Source organism: Acromyrmex echinatior, chromosome 9 (genome assembly GCF_024713525.1).
Source record: "Acromyrmex echinatior isolate Ae372 chromosome 9, ASM2471352v2, whole genome shotgun sequence".
In the NCBI taxonomy this organism is placed as follows: Eukaryota; Metazoa; Arthropoda; class Insecta; order Hymenoptera; family Formicidae; genus Acromyrmex; species Acromyrmex echinatior.
The window spans coordinates 9,374,718-9,399,235 of record NC_141860.1 but is presented as its reverse complement, the minus strand read 5'-3'; the positions used below and the strand labels follow the sequence as shown (position 1 = coordinate 9,399,235).

Below are 24,518 nucleotides of genomic sequence, written 5' to 3'. Positions count from 1 at the left end.
TCATGAGCGGTATAAATTGCTACCAAAGATTTCAACCATGAAATCTATATTCCCCATGAACTTTTCATATAATATAATTATGTATCATATAATAATAAATCAGTGAAAAGAAATAATCCTATTTTCAGTCAAAGTGGATCTCTTCTTCGTGCTTAAATATTTTAGTGTTAATTTATATACAATAATAATAGTATAACTTGAAAAAATTGTTTGTTGTATGTTTAAATCTACTCTTTTATTAGACTTCTGTTATAACAGCGTAATGTTATATTGTAATGTTACTGTCGTATTATTGTTATAGTGCTTATACATCGATAACATTGATACTTTGCTAATTCACGTAATCATCAATTTTCAATTTTTCTAATTTTGAATTCTAGCTGAAATAATATTTTTCCAATAAATTCTTTACACGATTTTGAGGTGCATTATTCTTAATCAACAATCAATTAATTTATAAGATTATTATTTCAGTTGTGAATCAGCGTTTCAAGTCTAGTAATTAAAGCGTAGTTATAAATAAAAGATGTATTTATTTACACAAAAATATTATTAGGTAGTATCTAGCCTCGACCATTTATTTGGCACTTTCTTACTTATTTGATTTTTTAATTTTTGTCTGACTTCTTAATAGCATAATTGTTATGAAAGTATTTATCTCAAACTATAAGTAAATTCTAAGTTAGCTGTTTTGTGGTCAGCATTAAATCTCTCGAAACTTCACTTTCCAAAAGAATTGCGAACGTTTTAAAGGAATCACTTCGTGAGAATCACGTCTCTCTCTCTCTCTCTCTCTCTCCCCCCCCTCTCTCTCTCTCTCTTTCCCCTTTCTCTCTATCTAGCTATCTTTCTTCCATGTCTATTTCTCGAGTCGATGCGCGAGAGGGAGATTACTTTTGAAAGGCGAGCAGGCCAAGAAAATCGCGAGCAAGTATTCGGCACACACACGGACACATCTTCAGCCAGCTGCACGTTATATATTGTTTGCGACAATAGATATGCTTGCCTGTCATACACAGCATACATACATATGTATGCGTGTCGTTGCATTTACAGGAATAAGCCCGCTGCTCTCCAAAGCTTTAATAAAAATGGGCCAAGGTTAGCCTACTTTTTGTATGCTTTCGTAACGTCTTCAGTTTGGGACGGACACCGTGGTAGCTCTACGTATAACACATGCATTTTCATAGCATGAAGATTATACGATATCCATATATGTATATAAACGTTTCATAAATTTTATGTATTCTTCTAATTAATAATATAAGCGATAAGAGATATTCCAGTAATAATAATTTCAAATATTTTATACTTTCTTTCTGTTTTAAGGAATTTGACTTCATATCATTTCCATTAACTAGATAGCTCAATTAACTAGATTTAATTATTACGAAATGTTATTAATTTAATTTTTTTTGTAAATTTATATTTCTTTCTTTTGTACATGTATTCGCTATTCATGTATTTTTCACGTGCAATACTTTGACCAAATGCTTGTTTGTATGTATTCAATAAATATGTATTCATAAGTATGTATTCAATATGTATTTAATAAAATTGTTATTATCAAATATACAAAATTTATACTTGCAGAAATCTATGGATCAGTCTATTACAGAAAAATAATAATTATTTGGAGTAAACCGTAACTTATTTGGAGTTACTAAGTATTGAATAAGAATTTTAATACTTTTAATATATAAAATAAGTAATTAATTATTACTGTGTTTTTTAATATTAATAAATTGGCTATTATTCTGTATTAGATTTCTGTAAGGGCAATGTATCATTTCAGTTAAATAATAATTTTTTAATTGAACCAACATTATTTTGATTTTAAAGGCCAGTTCTTTTTGGCTGAACTTTTGCAATGCATCTTTCTTCTTTTTTTTCCTCCTGAAGAGAAAAGGAAGAAAAATGAATTAAAAAGAACAGGCCTTAAGTGAGGCTTAAAACTCTGTCTCTCTCTCTTTTTAAAATCGAGAGAGAGAGAGAGAGAGAGAGAGAGAGAGGCAGAAAGGGAGAGAGTTTTAAACCTCTCTTAAAATTAAAATAACGTTGGTTTGCAATCAGACCTAAGGTACATTAAACCGTATTTTACGGGACTTATATTCTTTATGGAGCTTTATTCTATGGAGTCAACTTCCGCAGTGCATCGTCGGAGCTATGAAGCTGTAATGGATGACTGCTTGGATTTTTGCCGGAGGCAAACGCCGCACAAATGTTGCATCGACGTTGATTCTCGCGCGAATCAATCTATTATGCACAACGGTATATACGCATCGGCAATCGAATATTTATATCCATGAACTGCCGAGATATTGCAGATTCTCTTAGAGGCCGGAATAGGCGGGAACCGACAAAGATTCATTAACTCGCGCCGACAAATTGATGTAGGCCCGACCGCAATCTCACGATCTAAAATGGTAACGATGGGAATTAACAGTCCATCTTCGGTAAGGCGAAGCCTTTACCAGTTTCGCTTGCACCCTGTATGTGCAAATTGGCGCACGTACACGTACGTTTGCATTGTTACCGGCGACAATAAGTAAGCTGCACAAAGGTATGCTGCTATATCGAGTACAGACTGTTCTATGTAACTACTAATTAGATTTTAGATAAAATTTTCAATCATCTTTAGATGATTGATAGGCTAAATCGCCTAACTAACATAGTTACGTCTTGAAACATTAACTTTTTCCGCATTAAATAATCAGCAAATCATATCTATCGCTATGAGAAGCAGTTCTCATAAATCGATATAAATATTTTTATCTATTATTACTTAGAGAAGCGTAAGAATTTCAGAATATTCATTAATAATTTTCAGTGTTAGATTTTTATTACTTAAATATTTACTAAAAGATTCAATTTTTATAAGAGAGTTTAAAGTACAATTAATCGCAATTACAAATTTTTGCTCTGTACATTCGACATCTGTCATACATTGTGTTTCAAATTAATTTACAATTAATATTAATATGTCTATGATTGCAAGAATATAATCTTTTAACCTGTAAGATATTTGTTTATAAATTTACAATATTATTATACATAATTTTTTAATTATTGCATAATATATTAGGTGTTGGAATTAATTCGTAGCGTTTTTTAATGAAAGAATGTTATTTATTTCACATGAGCATTAAAAAATACATTAATGAAAGTACTTCCCATCACTTGTAAAACGCTACGAATTAATTCCAACACCTAATATATATTTTTGTATCTTTGATTGTAATACAAAATGAAATTATTTTGTTTTTTAATTTTTATATTTCATTGCTTAAATAAATCGTAGCGAAGTAGCATCGGAAAAAAAAATCAACATTCAATGCAACTTTCAAATATACATTAAAACGTTTTAACAACTTAATTAATTTTAGTAACTATTAATTATAAATTAAATAAAAATAAAAACAGTAATATAATAATTAATTTCTCCTTTAAAATCTTTAAAAAAATCAACACAATTTACTCTTTTATTCACAATTAATTTTTCTGTCGAAAACCTTTTTCGAAAAAGAAAGAATAAAAGAAAGGAAAGAATAAAAATTACGGAAATCAACGCGCGCACATACCTGTTACTCGCTGAACTTGGACGGAAAAAATCAGCAGAACCACCGTGATCAGCCAGGAATGCTGCGGTGGAAAGGTAGACGTCCTCCTTCGCAGCGACATTTTTGGCTTCCTCTCTGCTTCCGGTGCGCGTCAGTCACGTTGTAGCCACGTACATCCCTGAAATTATTCACGGTGAGTCGACGACTGGCGAACCTGGCTGCCGGCAGGCGCAGAACCGTGACGATGCATCCTCGCAGGTTGCACTAATTGTAAAGTGCATCCTACGTAGGTAGCCACGCGCGTCTTATGTAAAAGGCTCTTACACGCGCTCCACGATCAAGGGAGAAACAATCGCGTTCCGATACGGCACGGGGAAGGGAAAGGTTTATTTACCTCTTCCCTGCGCAAAAGATTAACCGTGGTGTACGGAAAGTAACGCATTCGTGTTGCAAAAGACCCACGCGAGATTCAGTCTCGCCGGTGCATTCGCAAGTTTCGAAATTGCATTGCACACCGTTTCATTATATCGGAAGAAATTCATTATATTCAGTTATGATTTTCTCATGATTATATGATCTTAATGATTATATGATCAAGGATTTTCTCTTGCGCATAGATGAAAGATATATATATATATATAGAAATATGAGTTCTTTTATCATTTAATAGAATACAACACTCCGTATAAAATGTTTCACTTTTACCGTATTATATTTTCTGACGGCAGATTCTCTTTAATCAATTCTTCAGAATCTCTTTTTTTCACTATGAACGAGATTCAATCGAGTCGATGGAATCAATTTCCTTCGAACAAAATTAATTCAGTGTTGCAAAAAATTAGTATGTAGTTTATCGAAATCATTTCTAACCGTAAATTATATGTTTATATATTTTGTTAGTGTTTTAATAACACAATATTTTAGATAAACTTATGCACTTCAAATCGTCTAAATCATTTTGAAATGACCTGAAAATTTAATCGCCGCTATTATAATTATCCAATAATCGTTAGCTTTTTTATGATGTAAGTTTCATAATATGTGTAATTATATATTAATTCTTAAAATCTAAAATACAATTTTATCGATCTCTTATGAAATAACAGAACAAATGCTTCTAAAATAACATATCAATTTCATAGTACTCAATTTGATATTGTCGATTATCATAAAGAAGCTTGCGTGTACAAAATGCGAAAAACACAACGACAAATCAACATGAAGATCTATGCCGAGGTTCTTGCATACTGCGATTTCACTTTCAACGGAACAAGCGACCGTAACTCGAACAAATTGGCGTTACACGATTCGTGCTTGTCAATCAATTTCATATTTACTGAAGAATACTCTCGGGTATCGAGCAATCGTTCCGCCTGTATTTTCGGATAAACAAAAAGAGATACGATCTATATTAAATTTAAATCGCTCTTGAAACGTTCGCGCAGAGAATTCATCAGGATGGAGAAACTTCCGATTATGATTTTCTCGTTTCTCTTCATCGCGCTTGTATCGCATTTATTCAATCCGCCTTTGTTAAGGTAAAAGGTGAAAACTTTCGCTCCGTTTCATGCATCGTGTTTCGCGAGCGAATCTCATTTCTCTCGGCCAGATACAGGTCACATGCGCGTGCCACGCATTATCGATTATACGAGATGCTACCAAAACCTCGAAGCAAAATTTAAGAGGTAAAAGATTTATTTAAGAAAAAATTGAAAAGAAAAACACTAGATAAGTGTGAAAAATGAGAGTCCAAAAGTGTTCTAAAACTTTGTTTTACAAAATAATACATTAAATAAATTATGCTAAAAATAAAAATCTTAAAACTTATCGTTTTCTTTAAAATTTTCTGTTGTTACATAAATTATTTAGTAAAACAATATAAATAAAAATTGCATGTATCATTTTCTAGTTTTGTTTTTAATGGCAGATGCATTTGTATGATTTGAAGGAAAATAAATATATAAATATATATATAAATATTTGTTTTATAAAAAATTATTTTTTTAACTAATAAAACAGGAAAAATTATTGCCAAGAACGAGTAAAACATACAATATCATCTAAAATGTACTGAAAAGATAAATTTTCAAAACAGATTAGTCATAACATTTAGTCAATTTAAATTGACATTTAATCATTCTTTTCAGCCGGATAAAGAAAAGTATACCATCTTTTTGCGTACTTATTTCATCCTAAAGAATGTATATGACTTTTATCTTATATGAAAAAGATAAAATGAGCATGAGTGAGAGTGCGATGGGATATTCAGGACATTATCCGTATTTCTTTTTATAAGGAACGTACCACTTCGCGCGACGTCTTTTAGGAAGATTCAATGGGTAGAACTTTCGCCCGAGATTACCAGCAAAGATTTCGCATTTCGCGAATGAATTATATTTACCACGAATTGAAAATGATTCCGCTATACGACGTCTATCTTCGCAAGAAAATGTCGGGAGGCAATGAAACGTAATGTAATCCATTTATATATAACCTACTGCTCCGCGAAAGAGATAATGCTTATCGACCGCCATGTCGTTGCGCCGGTCCGAATAATAAAAATCAGCTGTTTGGGACATGGATGGTTGATATAGGAGGCTGTATCTGCACTGCGTAAGTGTTCAGATGCGAATGACGGTTCAAGTGCACTTTCGGTGCCGTTCGAATGATCAGCGCGAAAAGCGAGTAGGATCTCATGCTCTCTCGAGCACGTTTCTTTCAAATTCTTACGGCTTGTGTGATGTATATATTGATGCACATTGTATACTGTATAGTCGATACACTTCCTACATATGTGTAATAGCAGGAATGCGCCAGGAAAACTTTCGCTATTACGTGTTTCACGTTTCGCGAGCGAACGGTAATTGTCATGCTCGGATGAAGTTTTCAGGCGTCATCGAACCGATAGAAAAATAGACGGTACTTGTCCATTCATCACACAGCAACCAATTTTGTACTTTGATCATACATGAGAAAATCTTTATTAACGGGAAAAGAAAGGAAACGAGCGATTATCGAGATGACAACGTACTGGGAGACAAACGGCATTGACCAGAATAGGAGACGTGCATGATACGATAATTTGTATGCACTTGCACGCAAATGCAAAGGACTATTTGAAGAGTAGAAAAGTAAAGCTCTCATTATCTTCACTTTCGAATTTATGGTAAAGCTGAAGAACGATTCTTCGTATAGGTTTCAATTTTAATTGCTTGATTTTTTTCTAATTACAAATTAAAAATGGAAAATTTCATGACATAAAAATAAATGACTTAATATCTTTTTAAGAGCTGAAACAAATTATCGCGAGAAATTTCTCATCTATTTTGTTAAACATATATTTTTACCTGGAAATAATTCATAATAAGATATCTTTACGAGATATCTTAACGCAACACCGAAAAAAGAATTGCGGGGCACGGGTATTTTCTTCTGCAACCCGGATTTCCAAACCGAGCGATATCAAGCTGGTCGCGACATCGTTTTTCGTTCGCTAGTAACAAAATACAACATAGCGAAAATCTCGCTCTAGTTCGTGCTTCACGAGTGAACGAGAGATTTGTCGCGGTCGACTGGCGAGTGTACACATCGTCGATGCAGAGTGGTCAGCGGCGAGCGATTGTCGCGTGGATGCCAACGAAGGATCGAATTCTCTTGTAACTCTGCGAATTTACACTATCGCTGTCCATCACGGCTCTCCGTCACGGCCCTTCGCCCGCGCAAAAAACCAAAAATTGCAAAAATTCAATTATCCGAGAAAGCTGGACGTGCACGATTCTTCACTGACCTTGCTCAATCGCTGACGTTCAGTGGCAACGGCAGCTCCGAATTCTTCTTTCAGTTGCACCGGAAACCCAAGGTCTCACGTGCACACCGAGGACACTCCACGCGCACTCTGATCGTAACTTGTCGTCCGACTTGTTACTCGTTACTGAAAGATAATAATAAGAAACGAGCATATGACACGGTCGTTTGTCGAATGAAATCTCCTCCGGGATTCCTCCGAATGTATTACCCTTCTTTCTCTCTTTCCCTCTCCCTCTCTCTCTCTCTGTCTCTCTTTTTCGATGTCCACCTCGGTGGGCACGGCGCAAAACTTTCGCCCAGTTTCGCGTTTCACGTTTCACAAGTGACTGGCATTGGCCGCAGCTGGATGTTGATCCGCGCTCGTGTTCACCACTTTCGATACACGCACCTGCGTTCCCTCCGACGGGAGGGAGATTTCTGCGAGTCCCCGGTTCAATCGATTTCAGGTGATCCGATCAGCGCCGCTCCTACGAGTCTCGAACACCTCTCTAGGAGGTATGGCTAAATGTCCACTACACGTACACAACTATAGCTATGTACCTACTCTCTTAGTTTACCCCCCTTTCTCGAGCGGAGCACGGACGTCCTTTCGCTTTCAGCGCGGCCACTGACCACCATTACCCTGCTTGCCGTGTAGCACCGTGAAGGAACCTTACTTCCTTCACTTTGGGACCTCCTGCGGTGCACCGCTCTTTGATAGATCGCCTCGTAATAGCTAGCGGTCTGACTTTAGATCCTCGGGCGTTCAAAAGGCCGAAGGTGCATTACATTATTATGACATTCATGTCAAGTTCATGGGCCTTTCGCTCTCTCTCTCGTCTAAAGTTGAGATTAATTAAGCCTAGAACATATTGGGTTTCTCAGACCCAATTAAAATTTTGTTTGTTCCGTACACAAAAAAAAAGGAGAGTTTTATTTTATAACAAAACTTTTTGGCATTACGACCTATGCGCAGGTATATTCCTAAAGAGAGCTTCAAAATAAAAAATAGAGTCTAAAGGCCCAGTTTGTCATTTTCTTAATTTGTAATTAGGCTTAACCTGATGTTTTATTCGCTGAGCTTTATTTATGATGTCATGGGTGAAGTTCCTTTGAGTGGAATCAGGTTCAGCTTAACAAATTGACCAGATAACGAAAAATTGGGCCTAAATATTAATCTCAACTCCGATCTATCAATTATAATGGATCTTTCAGACCAATGGTATGTGTTTTTAGAAGGTTCTAGACTGTAATGTCTTCAAGAAATAAGGACAAATTTCTCAATTGATTTATATATATATATATATATATATATGTGTGCATTTTATTGCACTATTTTTATTGTAGTAGTAAATATCCTCAAAGCAACGTTTTTTCTGTGATTTATCAAGGATAGAATAACAATAATTACGAATTTCAATTATAATTATAATGACTACTATAATGACTAACCATAAACAGAACTGTTCATAAGATGACTTTTTATGTCACATTTTTTGTTCTTTTTTTTATTAAAAGAGACTTTAAAAATGCATCTAATTGACCGATTTACTTTTTATTAGATGTAATGCGATGTGAGACACATCTAATAAAGTATAAGAAGATCAATCAGTCAGCATAACAAGCGCAACAGCGCAATCGCGAATCCAGATAATAACACGGATTTCACTGTGACAGGCCATAGAGTTTATCTGTTCGCATAATGAGCTTTTCGCAAGTGATGGCAGAACCGTTTCACCACTTTGACATTTGCATAACATTATCGAGCGTGCCAAGAGACAAGAAAGTCTTCGGCGGCACTTTCGTTCAGTTCACCTCTGGCCGCTAATTTTCATCTGTCATACTACAAAATTAATGATAATATACGGACCAGCTTGCGAATTAAAAGATCTCGAATCACACTTGCACTTGAATGTTATAATAAATGCGAATTTCACCGAATGTTTTCGCTCTTCTTATTATGTTACTGGACCATTACGTTGCACAACTTGTTTGTCGTATGGGAAAAGGATAATAACCATTGGCGCCGTCTCGTCTAAAGATGACTTTTGTTTTTTCCTTCGCACTCTTTGCCCTTGCCTTCATCTTTATGACTTTGCAAGCGATCGGTGGGAGCAAATAGTTTGGATGAAAAGATTATTTAAATTGCCCGTTATAATATAACTCGGGGCGTTGGCTATTCTGAACAAGTGTGTGACAAATAATTGTGTTATCAGCGGAGACGGAAATGTTTGTGCCAGTCGACGTCGAAAAAGATTTAACAAAATGTAAAAAAGTATGTCTGAAATATGAATATTCATAGTTCATTCTTCAAGATTCTTTTCAAGCAACGTTTTAAGATGCTAATACGGCTCTATAAGACTAATACGGTATTTCTAGTCAGATCTTATATTTAGGACTGTCTAAAGTACAATCTAACTTGTCACGAACTAATCAGAGAACTGTGTATTAGCATCTTAAAACATTACTTAAGACGATCTTAAAATAGGAACGGAAATGATCACCGCCGTTTGACATCTTTAGTTCTAGCTTAAGATCATCTCGAAAGTAATCATCTGGAGTAATCTACGGATTCCTCCTATAATCTTTATAACATTTGATACGCTAATAGCTTTAAAATCTATGCTTCAGTGCTTACTGTAATATCCGTGTCACACTACATTAGAGATAAAGAATTGCGCGAATTGAAGATTAGAATTCAGCCAATCAGAACAAAACGGATTGAAATTAATATTATCTGACTTAATATTATCAAATTCTGATCTTTAATTCACAATCCTCAATCTTCAATGCGTAGTATAACACAAGAATAAAGCCCAGCAATATGTATGATTTTTTATTAATGATTCCTAGTCATCTAAATGTATAAACTGATATAAATTACAATTTGTAATATTCTTCTATGCGTAAAAATTACAATGACATCTTGCCCTTACATTTGGGGGAGAGATGACAGTAAATACAAAACATGATTTTTCGTGCTTAATAATATTTGCAAACAATATTTTTTCGTAGATTAATTCAATAACCTTAAAAAATCACTCAAATTAATCCTTCCCTGCGTTACTTTACATGTATACAAAACAAACAGAATATTGCCGTAGTCCAAACTTTAACTTCACAGAACGTAAAAGTGAAAGGAAATATCTAACGTCAGAAGCAATCGTCAAAGTAACAAAATTACGTAGATATCGCATATGAATTGTGTCATTGACATGGATCGCTCCCCTTTTATATAAGTGGCAAACCTGTCATCGAGACTGTTTTCTTGTGCAACGTCCTGCGTGATGTATTGCACGGTATTTATTATTCGCCTATTATTCGCGTATCGTACGGCCAAATACTCCATTTCTCTTCTCAAAATTCGCAAAGTCACCAAATGTCGGGAAGCAACATCGTATTTTGCATCTCTCGGCCTTGGCCTCATTTACGATAAAACGATTCCTAATGACTTAGGCCGACGCGAAATCCGATTATTTTACAGCTGTCGAAATAATCGATCGCGCGACTGCATCGCACATGCCGCATCAGTTTTTCGCAGCCGATCTTAGAGCCTCGGAGCGAAACTGCAGCGGACAGGTCGCACACAAGTCAGTATTTAAGAGAATTCCGTGCCAGCAGGGCTGCAAGTCGCCACGAGTGTTTCCAATGTGAACATCAACTATACAAAATGTCCCAGACCTACCTTACCGTTTCTTATAATTCTTTGATCAATTTGGAAACCTTTTCTTGACAAAAATATCGAGAAGCCAATATTCCCTGAGTTATGATCGACTATAAATAAAGAACTCTTTGGAAGTTAAATTACGTGCGAGCACATGGCGAAAGATTATCCTCCATTGAATTTCAAATGGACTTGACTTGAACAGATTTACGATATTTGAGAATAATAAGACTTAGTTACAAAGATATTCGACTTCCTAGAGACAAGGAGCTTGCAATAAATTCCAAATGTTCACGATGATATATTTGCGAATTAAAAGAGACGATTATATACGATGATTATTTAACAATAAAATTTTCATAGCATTCGATAAGTATTTAATCATTAAGAGACAAATTTTCACAGTAGTAGTAATAATTATTATTCACGTGAAGACATTTGCTGATACATGCGAAGAATCGCGTGGTTCGTGAATATATTCTTCTCAGCATCGCTGACTCCGGAATGTGTGAAAAGCGGGCCGCCGCGCCGCGCAAGGCGGGGAAATACAATTTTTCTTTCTCGCAATTTACGATAAATCGTGAGGTGCCTGCTGCGCCGGACAATGTCGGCGCTTTTCTCGGACGACGACGTCTCGCGCACTTTAAAATCAATCGAAAGCATCGAGGAAAGTACCTCGCGGCTCGCACTGATCCGCATCGATTTTTCACTTTATCCGAACTTTCCTCTCGCCTCAGAGTTCAAGGGGACGCTCTCTCCGTTCATAGCAGCGAGCGTTCGGATCAAGGAGGTATTATCCGTCGCGGCTGATTACACTTTATCCCGAAATGGCGGTCGTATCCAAGGACGATAACTCGGATCATGCCGCTGGAAAATGAAATAAACGTACCAAAGACGTGAGAACTACCTATTCTATATATATTCCACTTTAAAATCTCATACTTGACGAAGACCTGATGATTCGATAAATTGTTATTATTGCAGAAACACATACACACATAATCAACAATATTATTTGGATTCGAGAGTAAAATTGGATTCTTTATCTATTAATTTCATCGAGAATGAGATATACAAATGAAAGATTATTGAACGTATTTGTTTTCCACATAAGGAAATTTTCTATTATTTATTCTTGCCAAAATTGTTTACCTTTAGATAAGATTCTAAAGCGAGAAAAGTGTTTTTGCATAATTTTGGTCTTTAAATTTTAATTTTTTCTTAGGAAAGACAAATAATATTTTAATAATACACGAATAAGTGATATTTCTATTAATATCTCATTGTATAATATAATCTATATTATGTCGACTTTCTATCTGACATTTCAATATCCGGAAGTGAGTTATACCGACGTGAGTCGTGTAAACTCGTAAAGAAAAGAAATAAAATTGAGAAATACATGTTTCAATATTACTGATCATCTTAAACAACAACTTCAACGAGTATAAACGGACTCTGCTCTGTAGATACTTGAAAGTTATACGACGTTCTAGTTCGTTTGAAATCTGAAATTTTGCAGCATCGATCAAGCATCATTCCAGTTTTGTCTAGATTCCAGTTCTCGATCTCGATTTGGTTTCCGCGTTTAACGTTTAGGGATATTCAGGAAGACGTGAGCGTAGCGGATAAGAAACTACTAAAGATCATTGGACCATGATAGTAGACCACGATGGACCGTCGTGCGTCACGCTCGAAGGATCATCGGCGAATGCACCGTCGCGAGGAGAGACACGCTCGAGCAGATCATCTCTTAGACTAATGAAGGATTTTGCCGACGGGTTTAGCGGAACGAAGCTTCAATGATGCACTCGATTCAGCAGATATCTCGAGCGCCGAGCGCAAGCAATACGGATGTCCTATTCTCGTAACTTTACTTCGCTATTAACTGAATACGCAAATGAATGCGATTATTAATTATTAATAATAATTACACAATCCACATTCTTTATTCGCGAAAAATTTGATAAATTAAACTTTAAACACTGTCCTATATGTACAAAATATTCCAATTATATGTGTGTATATATTCCAATTATTATTATTAACTATATTAATTTTCAAATTAATACTATATGTATAGAATGTCATTCTGCATATTCGAATGCATATTCCAAGTATCATATCAATTCTTTTAGTTTTAACATGAACAGCAATTAGAATATATATTTATAAAAGTCAAATTTAAATCCTACTGCAACGTACAAATAAGAAATTTAACAAGAAGAAATGTTCAAGAATGCTAGCGACTGGAAATTTTCACCGAGTCTCACAGATTCATGCGTAGAGTTCTAAGGTCAACACTAAGGTCAGCACTGCGATGACCGCGTTCCTACAGGTATTAAGTATGCTCTACTGCAATATATTAGAAAAACCTACACAATTTCACTTGACACCAATTACTTACAATACTGACCAGGTCAATATAATTTTAATAATTTAAAACTTATATTATTATAAATTAATTTTATAATTTATTCTAAAAACTAATTTAGAAAAAATATTGTGAAATTAAAAAGAATTAAAAATAAAATTAAACAACTATTATTTAACTATTTGGTTTTTATGGAGTAAATATTTATTTACTGTAAGCAAATGTTTTCTTAGTTCTATTCAAAGAAATGTAGATATATTTGTGTGTCTGTGTGTGCGTGTGTGTGTATATACGTAAAAATTGATTGAAATACCACATACGACAATGTTACATTTGGCATTTAATAAAAATTCCCTTAAATGCTACGGATCATGCTTTTTGGCCACCACAGCACCATTTCGCACGGCAGATGCGGAAGAACACGCGTGTGAATTTCCACGTGCCCTTTCGCAGAGAATACCACGAGAACGAAATACTCGCTTGCACGTGCATTGGAGAGTTAGGACGGGACCCAGATCAACCGCTGCCACAATTTCCACCACATCGGTGCAGCGGTGCCCGGATCCGGTCCGTTGCAATAAAATTACGCAATTAGTGTAAGCGATGAAAAATTCAATCGAAATGCAACCACCGATAGCTAGTCGACAGCTTTCGAAGTGATACTTACGTCGGTCAAAGTGTCGATAATTATTCCAGAATTTAACGTTAATTGCAACAAGAATTTTCACGGGTATCAATTACAATTAAATCAATACCTATCAATTTGGACGTACGTGTGTAATATGTTGTAGTTCACATATTAGTCTCTCCCGCTCTTTCTCTCATTTCAGTATGTTACGTCAGGATAAATTGTAGTTAGTACTCCGGGGTTAACCAAAGTTAACATATCCACGCCTTCCTCTCCAAGAAGACTTAGCGCTTGCGACAACTTGCTTACGATACTCCTAACACGAATTAGCGATGCGCGTCCTGATAACCGTGTTGAATTCCGGTCTTTCATGCGGATATCAAGTAATCGCGCTGGCCTGTATTGCGACGTCTTAGCAAGGCTAACCGAGTGTCTCGGTAATTGCCGCTGGTTGCACCGGTAGTACCGTTTAACCTGTGCACGTAATAAGTCCTTTCGCGAAGAGACATAATATTACGGTGCGAGCAGAAGTTTAGATAAACATATGCCATCCAAGTTTCTCTAACAAGATGTTAGAATCCCGCGAGCAAACACGCGAATCTGTATCTGTACAAACACTTACAATGACCTTACATTCCGAATGAATTTAAACAACGTCGGTTTTGTTAACTGTTATATCCAGAAGATGATATTATGTAATTATGTAATTATTTGTAATAAACCTTAAAGATCGAGACGTGCAATACGTAATCAATTGATATGTTACAAGTATAGAAAAGTATTTCTTTGGAAAATAGTGTCGACAATTAAAAAAGATTAACTTCAAACTTTTCAATTTTATTTCATAAAAAAATCATCAGTGATTATATTATTTATTATTTTGTATAAAATTATAAGAATTTATTATCACAAAAATGTCTTACGTTTTTGCATTGTTTTCGAATAATTGCACGTGTGAAAGCATCGCACATTGAAATATTTTCAAAAAAAAATATTGCCAAAAGTAAAAATATGGAATTTCGTATTTCTTTATATCTCATAAATTTAACTGGTGAACTATTCGTCCGTATTGAAAAATGACCCGTTATATTGTAATCTGGATTCAAAGTTTATATATGTTAGAGATGAGTGTAACAGAAGGAAGTCGTACAGTACCGAGCGATAACAATTTATCGCGTTGTTTCTTGCGACTTTAAATTGTATCATAGATTTGCTACTTCAAGATAAACTAAAACGTAAAATTATGCTTTATAACTTCCTTGGGACACATTCTCGTTTATCTTCACTTTTAAAACTGACGCTTAAAAATTTATAAATATTTATAGAAATCTAACTTTCCATAGATAGAAAGCACTTCCCAGCTAATTTATTTATATAAGATAATATTTATATAAGATAATACAAACTTTTAAATATATAAAATCACAAAAGCATATTTACATTTTTGTTAAATATAATAATTCTTAATACACACGATTGGGTTATTCGTGTCCTACACATTTTATTTCTTCGAAAACTGGAAACATCAAATAACATTAGTTATAACATTTATATGCATTTTTTTGAAATACACAACCTTGAAAGTACTTTCTAAAGATCTTAAAGTAGGTAAGAAACACTTAATAATTTTTGCATATTTGTTAACGTGAAGAATAATAAAAATTAATCCAGAATGAATGATCTATCGTGTATAGTAAAGGAGCAGAAAATCATTATCTATATTATTATCTATAAGGGTTAAATTTAGAGCGGTATTATAATATTATAATATTTTGATTATTATGTAATTATTCTTATAATTAAATTCAGTATATTGTATAAAGTAAAATTGCTCTCGTAATTTCAAGGAAAATGATTAATCATCTCTTCACGGAAGTGCCTGCATCGATTATTATGAAATAATCTATAAATTATAATCTATAAACACACTGCATCACTGACCAGGTATTTTTTAATGTACTCTCTTCCGTTCTCTTCCCCGAACGCAGATCTCTTTGACGACGGTGAACCTTGACCTTGTCACCTTCTCAAGAAGTTTCCTAAAACGAGAGCGCTCGCTGACCTGCGCTTTCAGTCCACTCCACTTTGCGGCTGTTTGTAAACGATGTGAGAGCGGCTTGAGTTAAAATTCAAGCGACGCTTCTACGCTCGATCGCCATGGAATAAGGATGCTATTTTATTCTCTTCTGTCGCTCCCCTTTGTATTTTTTTTTTTTTTACTTCGCCAACCACTAGCCCCGTAACCTGTTTTCGGGCAAATTGCTCGCGTGCAAAAATTCGAAATGTCGTTCAATACATTTAGGAATTGTACACTTTACAAAAATTTTAATATAATTATTAATTAAATTAATTAAAATATTTTTTATAGTTTATATAATGCAATGAAGCGTACCTAATTATGTAACTTTTGATGTGCGTTCCATTTTTACATATGTAATGAATTTGTGAAAATGATACTTGGACTTACGATCATTAGATTTTTTATATTAAGTCCCTTTTAGATAATTTGTAATTTATTCATATCAGAATTTAGGAATTTTATTCCATCATGTAATAATATTACATGCAATGTAATATAAAAATTATTTAAAATAAGAATTAAAATAAAAAGAATTAAAATAAAATTAAATTGTAGAAGTATACGTCAAAAAATATACAGCATATAAAATTATAAATACAATTATATTCTTAAATTTGACACGAATTACAGATTGTCTAAAAAAGATTAATATAAGAATTTAAAAAAATCAGATTACATATGTAATACACACAAAATTTGTGAGTACATACAGAAATCTGGTTTTACACGAGATATTGGACAAAAGTCTTTTGTTTAAAACAATTTACATAGTTTATTCTACAATTATCAATAAAACATGTTTTAAATTATTTGTATCTAAATGTTAATAAAAATTGATCAGCTATTTTTTAACCCTTATTTTAGAGAATTTATAATTCGTATAAGGTTCAAGATAGAATTATTTTCATAATTTTACGTGAGAGATGTAACATAAAAAATGTTTAAGAAATCAGAATACATTCACAAATATCACGTATTTTAGAAAAAAAATATATATATATATTAAATAATGTAAACATATTAATATAAGCAACTATATAATATAAAATTATAAAAGTGATCTATAATTTACATATTAAAATTGATTTATTCTACGATTTATTGGTTTATTCTTTAATTTGTTGGTTTATTAATTATAAAATAAATTAATAAATTACAAGTAGAATTGTAAAAATTTGAATCATAAAAATTTGACACGAATTACAGATTGTCTAAAATTATATTCGATCCTATAATATCTACAGCACAAATTGTAGATCGTTTCAAGCAGAATAGAAAATACTTACGTATTAGAATGGTATTTTTGCAGACGTAAACAAACGTGCTTCCGCATATGTAAAAAATCATAATTGTATAAGAACACTAGTTAAGAAATCATTGCGAAAGTTACGCGGCACGCGTTCGTATTTCATGAGTCTATGCTTACCGCGACCGAAACTAATGAACGAAATAGCCAGGCTGACGACAAAAGTCATGACGAATCGACTTCACTTACCAGTAATGCGTATTCACCAATGCGATATATCCCAAACATATTCCTCGATCCTTCTTCGCCGGGAGTAAGTAAGTATTGCGAATGCGTCGCGTCGCGTCGCGTCGCGTCTCGTCTCGTCACTCTCGTCTCGTCGCACGCTATTCGCGATTCACGATACACGATACACGATTCCCCGAGTTGAATGCACTCGGGGCTCTTCAGCCTATCGCTTTTACATACGCTTCTTGCCGTGCCGACGGCCGACCGTACACTGGGCCGGGTATACTCACCTGTGCTCACCTGGCTAGCGTAGATCCTGCCAGCGGCAGATGAGAGGACGACCTGTTCCTTCCGGGTTCTCCGCGCGCGATCACTCGACTCTTCTCTCTATTTCCGATTGTTTCGCCGTCGTTCGTTTCGCTTGTCATGCTTTAGCACTTACTTACACCTGTTGGTCTCTTAGCAGGTACAGTACGCAATTTTTATAATTAATTATTTTATTTTTTTTATTAAACCAAGATGTCTATAATATTAATAGAACGAAACGGAATGGAATCTTCTTCCTCATATTTCTTCTTTCGAAACTTAATTTAGTATGACTAAAATTCTTTGTGATTAATTATTAATTATTCAAAAAGTATCTACTCATAATTTTTAAGAGAAAGTCAGCTCGTCTAAAAAGAGTATGCGACAAAAAATATTCCAAAAAGCGATTAATTATAAACTAACTTAAGATGCGGAAGTATATATAACGAGTAGTCAAACGAGTTAAAATTATTTATGTTAAAAATTACTATCAAATTGATGAATAGATTGGACAACGTCTAAACTACCCAGTCGAAAGCGAAAGGAACTAGATATTTTTTTAATGCCAATGGGAAAAGAACGAAGGAAACGCATGCATGACAAGACACGGGACTAGTTCTGGTGCGGCGTCAAGCAAAAATCAAATGAACGCGTTTTATTTTTGATAAGTACGTATAACACATTGTAGCTCCGCACCTACAAAAGACGCCGTCCTTGCACGCTCACTTGCAGCATATTTCCATGCAAAACGTGTAACAGCATGCCAGTAATTGAGAGATAGATAGATAAGAAAACTGTATTATACGATAAATGAAAATTCTCAAAACTAATGACGAAATTCGTATGCAAAACGGATCGATTGAGATATTTTTGGCAAAAGATTTCTCCGCGGAAGGAAGTATCGCCGTCCAGAAGGAAGTATAGTCAAGGTCAAATATCACTAGATGATCCTTCTTTTCGAATTATAATTATTTTTAATTTTGCTATTAATATTTGCATTATATCGCAGTAAATTTAACAAAACGTCGAATTTTACCGTCTCACTGAAATAATTCTCCAAAAATTTACTTTTAATTTTGTGTGATATAATTGTGTGTGTGTAAGGTACAATATAATTTAATTTTATATGTATATATATTATATACTTATAAAATTAAATAAATTATAAGTTTTATATTTATTTTCCTTTCTTTTATTTTTTTAAATAAATAAAAATTTATTAAATTGGTAAATTCTTTTTGTTTTAATGAGACTCAATAAACTTTTCTCCGATTTATGATAGTAATAATTTTTTTCTGTGAAAGCTACTGAAATTTTATATATAAAACCACAATAAGCCGGCTTTTCTTTCTCGATTTGTTGGTGAAAGTGATTATCAAAAAGCCGACCACGACAAAACAATTTAAAATGTACGCACAGAATCAATTGCTCAGGAATTTCGCGATTTATTCTCTTCTATCTACAGCGTAGAATAATAATGCGACTTTTACGTGGAAACGAGGTTGAAGAAAAGAGAGTGTACAAGTTGAACATCAAGAGAAACAATATGTGGAACTTGTTTCGTGCGGTATTTATCTTTGCGAACTAATTAAATTCACTATTGTCTTATAATGTAGCTTATATCGAGAGAGGTTTTCAAAATGCTTTCTGCTTGTATTAATTTTATGATACGATTCAAAGCGTGGAAAGCAATTTTTATTTTATAGCTCTTTATTTTATTTTAAAATAAATAAAAATATTAAAAGTGTCGGATATACTGTTAAAGAAATATTACCTTGTGATTTATGGCGTCAGAACAATTTCATAAAAATGTAATGTTTCATAAATAATTTAAACGAACTTTAATTATACACATGTACATAACGTTAGCAGTCTAATAACAAACTCGGACTGTTATCAGAAAAATATTTATTGAAGGCATTTCGTGCATCTATATAATAAAACCGGTAAGAAAAAGAGAGAGGAAAGAGAAAAATTGAAACATATAAATTGTAAAGGAATGTAAACTTATTTACATTCCTCTGTTTTACAGAATTTGTACTATATTAACTTTACTTTACGCGACAAATCACCCGCGATATTAAATTTTACTCTTCCTCAAAATGTTTTCAAGGACTTCACACTTTCTAAAATGATAAATTAAAGACATTATTATATTTTTATAACATAAATTCTTCAGAAGAAAGAAATATAAACTAAAATAAAAATATTAAATTAAATCATAAAAATTATTTCTTATTAAAAATCTACTTAACTTTATATGAATAGCTACACAATGTTGTGATAAGCACAATTAAATCATTAAGTTTTTTTTTATTTTGAATCGTTAGGAACTAGAAAACTGCTTTAAAAATGCGATTTTTTAGAAAATTATAAAAAATAAATAAAACTCAAATTTCACATTCTTATCATCTACCGTTAATCATAGTTATAAAATTTAATTCAATGCCGTACAAATAGCGATTTGACTTGCCGATGTTGAGTCGATATATAATCCCTTCTGATAATAAATTATATTATATAAATTATCGACTCAACATCGGTAAGTCAAGCCACTACTATGACCTGAATTAATGCATGGCATACATACGTGATCATTTCATTGAGCGTATTCGATGGACATACAGTTAAGTGAGCGCCCGCTGTTATTGGTGTATTCTTCTAGATCTAAAGATCTGATTGGACAATCTAAAAGAATACACCAATAACAGCGAGCGCTCACTAAACTGTTAAGTTCACTGAATGCGCCCATAGTGTACACAGGTGTATACTTACAGACGTCTTACCAAAGCTCTGACAACAGTGACAACACTCCGTATTATTTCTGAATTCCTTAGGAAATCGCAAGAAATGGCGGACCCCAAATACGCTGATTTACCTGGAATTGTAAGTTTTCTTATACCTACTTTACACGTTTATTATAATTTTTATGCATTTCATGAATAAACAGTTTTATGTCGTACACTGAATGAATGTTCTAGGCGTACGACCAGCTTGACGTTTATGAGACAAGTGATTTGCCAGAATCGGAGCAAATGCAAATGTACTGCGAGGTAAAAGACATAAAATATATATTGTACATAACGTTTATTATATTAATTGATCGATTTGTTTAGGATGAACCTGATAGCTCTTGCGTGGAACAGCTACACATCAGTGCCAAAGAAGCATTCAACAAGTTCAAGGGCAAGCAGATTGTCGGAAAGCCGGTTGATTTCTCAGATCGTCTATCTAACAAGCCAAGAACAGGATACAAGTGAGCTGTTCTAACAATATGTTTAACAATCTAGAACAATGTATAAACACAAGTATTTTCAGATTCGGCGATTGGGAACTTGCTGGTGAGGGCGAGAAAGAGACTCCTCTCCAAAAGTTCCAACGACTACAATGTGAAATTAAGGAATTGTACGAAGAATTGAATGAATTAAAGGTAAACTATCGTTGTCAATAGAATATGCTAAAATTATTTTGTTCATAATAACATTCTAAGAATTAATATACATTGATAATATATGCAGGAAAAATCTAAGGATGAGGAAGAGATCAAATCTGTAAGCGAAATCATTGCTCAAGCACAACAGATAGAAAAACAATTGGTTTCTCTGAAATTGGAAGAGTGTTTAGGACCTGATGTAGTTGCAAGTCTATCAGATCCACAAGGCACTATACTTAAGTATGAAATTGAAAACTTACTATTATGTACAAATGTCATTTTTCCTTTGAAGAATTGTTCCTTTGTTATAGAATGATATTAATTTTACAGGCAATTGATATCGCAGATAGAATTGTTTAAGCAAACCAGTATGCCTCCCACCAAAACGTCGGAGAGTAAAAAGACGGACGAGTTGGTTGAGCCTGGTACTCTTAAGTATCAGATGATGTATTTGCCAGAAAAGGCAAGAATGCAGGAAGCTGCTAGGATCGCACAGCTCGAGCAAAGACTTTGCTGTCTAGAAAATATCATAGGAACAAGTAATGACAAGCTTTCGAAATTCTCACAGGTAGGAGTTATTAAAATTTTTCAAGCATACATATTTTAAAAAGATTTGTAACTTCATTTTTCTTCACAGAATCTTAAATGTCAGGGCGTCATGGAAGCTGTGCAACAATTAGAAGCAAAGGCTTCGTTGTTAGATGTTAATCAATTAGACACCATTGAAACGAGATTAGGCACATTGATTTATCGGATGGACAGTATTGCACAGAAAAGAGCAACAACGGAACAAGAATCAGAGCAAGAGCAAAAGGTACCAACCGAGTGTTTTTAACTTTACAATATATCTTGCATAATAAATCATTTCTTTCGCATTTTTTTTTACAGATCTCTGAAATGTATGAAATAATGAAAAAAACGGATGCTATATCACAAATATTACCGCAAACAGTAGAAAGATTATTGGCATTGAGTGATATTCATCAACAAGGTATAACTAATCAACGATGGCGAATGTATGCTTGTCTAAAAATGCATTCTAAGAAAATGTATTGTATTTCAGCTGCTGCTTTCAGTAAATCTTTAATAAAATTAGAGGAGCTGCAAGTAGAAATCTCGTCGGGATTAGAAAGTAACAAATCTTTACTGAAGGGAGTTCAGGAAAGTTTTGCTTCTAATATGGAGGTCATAAAAAGCAACTTGGCGTTGCTTGATGAACGTGTCAAAAAACTGAACAAATTAAAGTAGAAATCTAGTCGTAAAACGCAGCTAGATCAATTTATAAAAATCGCTTTATATACTCGGAGTCTTTATATATTTCTATCAAGTTAAGTTATTGTTTATTTAATATGATTTATAAATTCTATATATTTTGCCTTATACCCCACGATTATTTCATTATTTCTTCTTGAATATCTTGTTATAGTATAACATTTAATTTTTACAGTATAATTACTGAAATAAAAGCCTACTAAAGTCGTTTAGATATGCAATGCACAAACATAAGAAATATAACTTCATGTAATAAAACATGCAAATTAAAATAAAACTGGAATTTCAGTAAAAAAAACTTACAAGTTTTATTGATTATATATATATATATATATATGTATATGTATATGTGTGATACGAATGGTAGGAGAGTTAACGAGCTTATGAAGTATAACTTAAGTATAAGTTGATTAAATTAAAAGTCAGATAAAATAGAAGGTAATAAAAATATATATAAAGGTTCAGTATATCTTGTTTACATAGGATAATGTGATGGAAAAAATTGTATTCACCTTTTTACATCTGTATATCAGACTTTTATTTAGAAACAATTAGAATCTTAATTTCTGGAAAAACCATTTGTTTTTACCGTTTTTATACCTAGAAAATACGATCAAAAATTAGATAATAATTATGATTATGATGCACGGATTTTGAGGTGACAGCAGTATGTTAAATTACGTACCTCTCTTCGAATTTGACACGCGTCTGGAAACGAACCTTCTTGCGCTTCATTGGGTCCTTAAGATCTTTAGGAGCCACTTTTTCCAACTGTAGATCCACTGTATATCTCGTTGGCATTAAATGATTATAATTTAGGATCTAAAATGTTTTACAAATAAATGAAAAGATATAATAAAAATATTAAATATGAAAAAAAATATTGAATAAAATATTGAAATGAAAAGATATAATAAAAATATTGAAAATTGCACAATGGAAAATTTCAACTTTATCCAAGATTTCCAAAAAGAATTTCATGAGAATGAGAAAATGTACCTTAACAAAGGGCTTGATTTTAGACCGTTTATGCAGTTTACCCTTGCCCATCCTTTTGTGAACTTTGCGTGGGTACCGGTCAATGCCTGCAACCATAGCATGTCCATATTGTTTTTCTGCTGTACCCTCATCATAATTACGCATAACGATAGCTTTTCTTCCTGCGTACCGGCCACTGAGGACCAGCACGACTTTCCCTATTTTCATAATCTTCACCATCTTGTATGCTGAAAAAGAAACAAGACATATCAATTACAAATTATAAATTATAAGATAAGAAATTTCAAACTATGACATAACTATAAATTATATTCTAACGAATGTTTTTATAGAATCGAAAACATTAGTGTCACTATTTTTCATCTAAAGCCAATCATATCGAGATTAATTCTTGCTGGCAATGTAAACATCTTAACATATCAAGCATCACATAACCTCTCGTGTCGCGTGACAGACAAATTTATAATCCAAGAAAAGAAAAGAAAAACCAGAGGCGTCACGTTACGTAGTGTGACATTCCAAGAAGTAACGAAATCATGAGAAATTGATGACAACCGAGCAGCCGGTCGTTGTGGAACGCGACGTGGGGCTCGACCAAAGAGGTTAACCCCGCGATTGTCTGGTAGCAAATATATTTTGAGAACAAGAATTAAACATTAACATGTGAATGGGAACCGCGTTGCACATTGATCGCAAACGCGATGCGAAATGTAGCGGAAAAACCGTTAAAATACCCGATGCTTACGGATTATTCTATACAGCAATACGTATCACGCACCTCACGGCTTTTTCGTACCGTAGGAAAGGAAGTTGATCACACCATAGACTATGAAACGATAGATGTGCCACAGCACATCCGCCTGATTCGCCGAAGTCGAACCGCGCAAACGCGTTCAATTGACCATTGACCATCCTAGATAAGAAAAAGTCCAAAATTGAGAT

At 33.7% G+C, this 24,518-nt stretch overlaps 3 protein-coding genes across 6 annotated transcripts in view; 1 reads left to right on the top strand and 2 right to left on the bottom strand.

Moving 5' to 3' along the window:
- The window catches only part of Cad89D (cadherin 89D), a 35,124-nt gene extending 17,062 nt beyond the window's left edge, over positions 1-18,062 (bottom strand). Inside the window, exons 1-3 of one of the 3 annotated variants that reach the window (XM_087409830.1) lie at positions 7,576-8,220; positions 7,348-7,491; positions 3,582-3,738 (exon numbers count right to left, since the gene is read on the bottom strand). In XM_087409830.1, coding sequence (XP_087265956.1) covers positions 3,582-3,681 — 100 coding nt within the window. In that variant the 5' untranslated portion in view covers positions 3,682-3,738; positions 7,348-7,491; positions 7,576-8,220. Of the gene's footprint in view, positions 1-3,581; positions 3,739-7,347; positions 8,223-17,587 lie in introns of those variants that run through there. The other 2 variants (XM_011068308.2, XM_011068312.2) reach the window with 2 other exon arrangements.
- Positions 18,063-20,599: 2,537 nt separating this feature from the next.
- DCTN2-p50 (dynactin subunit 2) lies at positions 20,600-22,875 on the top strand. The gene is made up of 9 exons (XM_011068313.2): positions 20,600-20,758; positions 20,854-20,925; positions 20,989-21,128; positions 21,191-21,302; positions 21,391-21,545; positions 21,636-21,873; positions 21,943-22,119; positions 22,194-22,296; positions 22,369-22,875. The coding sequence occupies exons 1-9, from the start codon at positions 20,723-20,725 to the stop codon at positions 22,551-22,553; spliced, it is 1,218 nt and encodes a 405-aa protein (XP_011066615.1). The 5' UTR covers positions 20,600-20,722; the 3' UTR covers positions 22,554-22,875.
- Positions 22,876-23,090: 215 nt separating this feature from the next.
- Positions 23,091-24,444, bottom strand: RpL27 (ribosomal protein L27). Of its 2 annotated transcripts, none has more exons than XM_011068315.2 (4): positions 24,355-24,444; positions 23,577-23,803; positions 23,263-23,399; positions 23,091-23,177 (listed from the first exon to the last, which is right to left on the bottom strand). In XM_011068315.2, exons 2-4 carry the CDS (start codon positions 23,793-23,795, stop codon positions 23,129-23,131), a joined length of 405 nt encoding a protein of 134 aa, XP_011066617.1. In that variant the 5' UTR covers positions 23,796-23,803; positions 24,355-24,444; the 3' UTR covers positions 23,091-23,128. The 2 variants fall into 2 exon arrangements, with proteins under 2 accessions (XP_011066617.1, XP_011066616.1); XM_011068314.2 differs by having other exon boundaries at positions 24,322-24,434.
- Positions 24,445-24,518: the final 74 nt, after the last annotated feature.

Bases quoted from the DNA above. Each gene is read 5' to 3' on its own strand.
- DCTN2-p50 (XM_011068313.2), top strand. From the start codon at position 20,723: ATGGCGGACCCCAAATACGCTGATTTACCTGGAATT. The intron at 20,759-20,853 runs GTAAGTTTTCTT...TGAATGTTCTAG, and splicing joins ACGCTGATTTACCTGGAATT to GCGTACGACCAGCTTGACGT. The intron at 22,120-22,193 runs GTACCAACCGAG...TTTTTTTTACAG, and splicing joins AATCAGAGCAAGAGCAAAAG to ATCTCTGAAATGTATGAAAT.
- RpL27 (XM_011068315.2), bottom strand. From the start codon at position 23,795: ATGGTGAAGATTATGAAAATAGGGAAAGTCGTGCTGGTCCTCAGTGGC. The intron at 23,400-23,576 runs GTACATTTTCTC...AAAACATTTTAG, and splicing joins AAATCAAGCCCTTTGTTAAG to ATCCTAAATTATAATCATTT. The intron at 23,178-23,262 runs GTACGTAATTTA...CGTATTTTCTAG, and splicing joins CGTGTCAAATTCGAAGAGAG to GTATAAAAACGGTAAAAACA.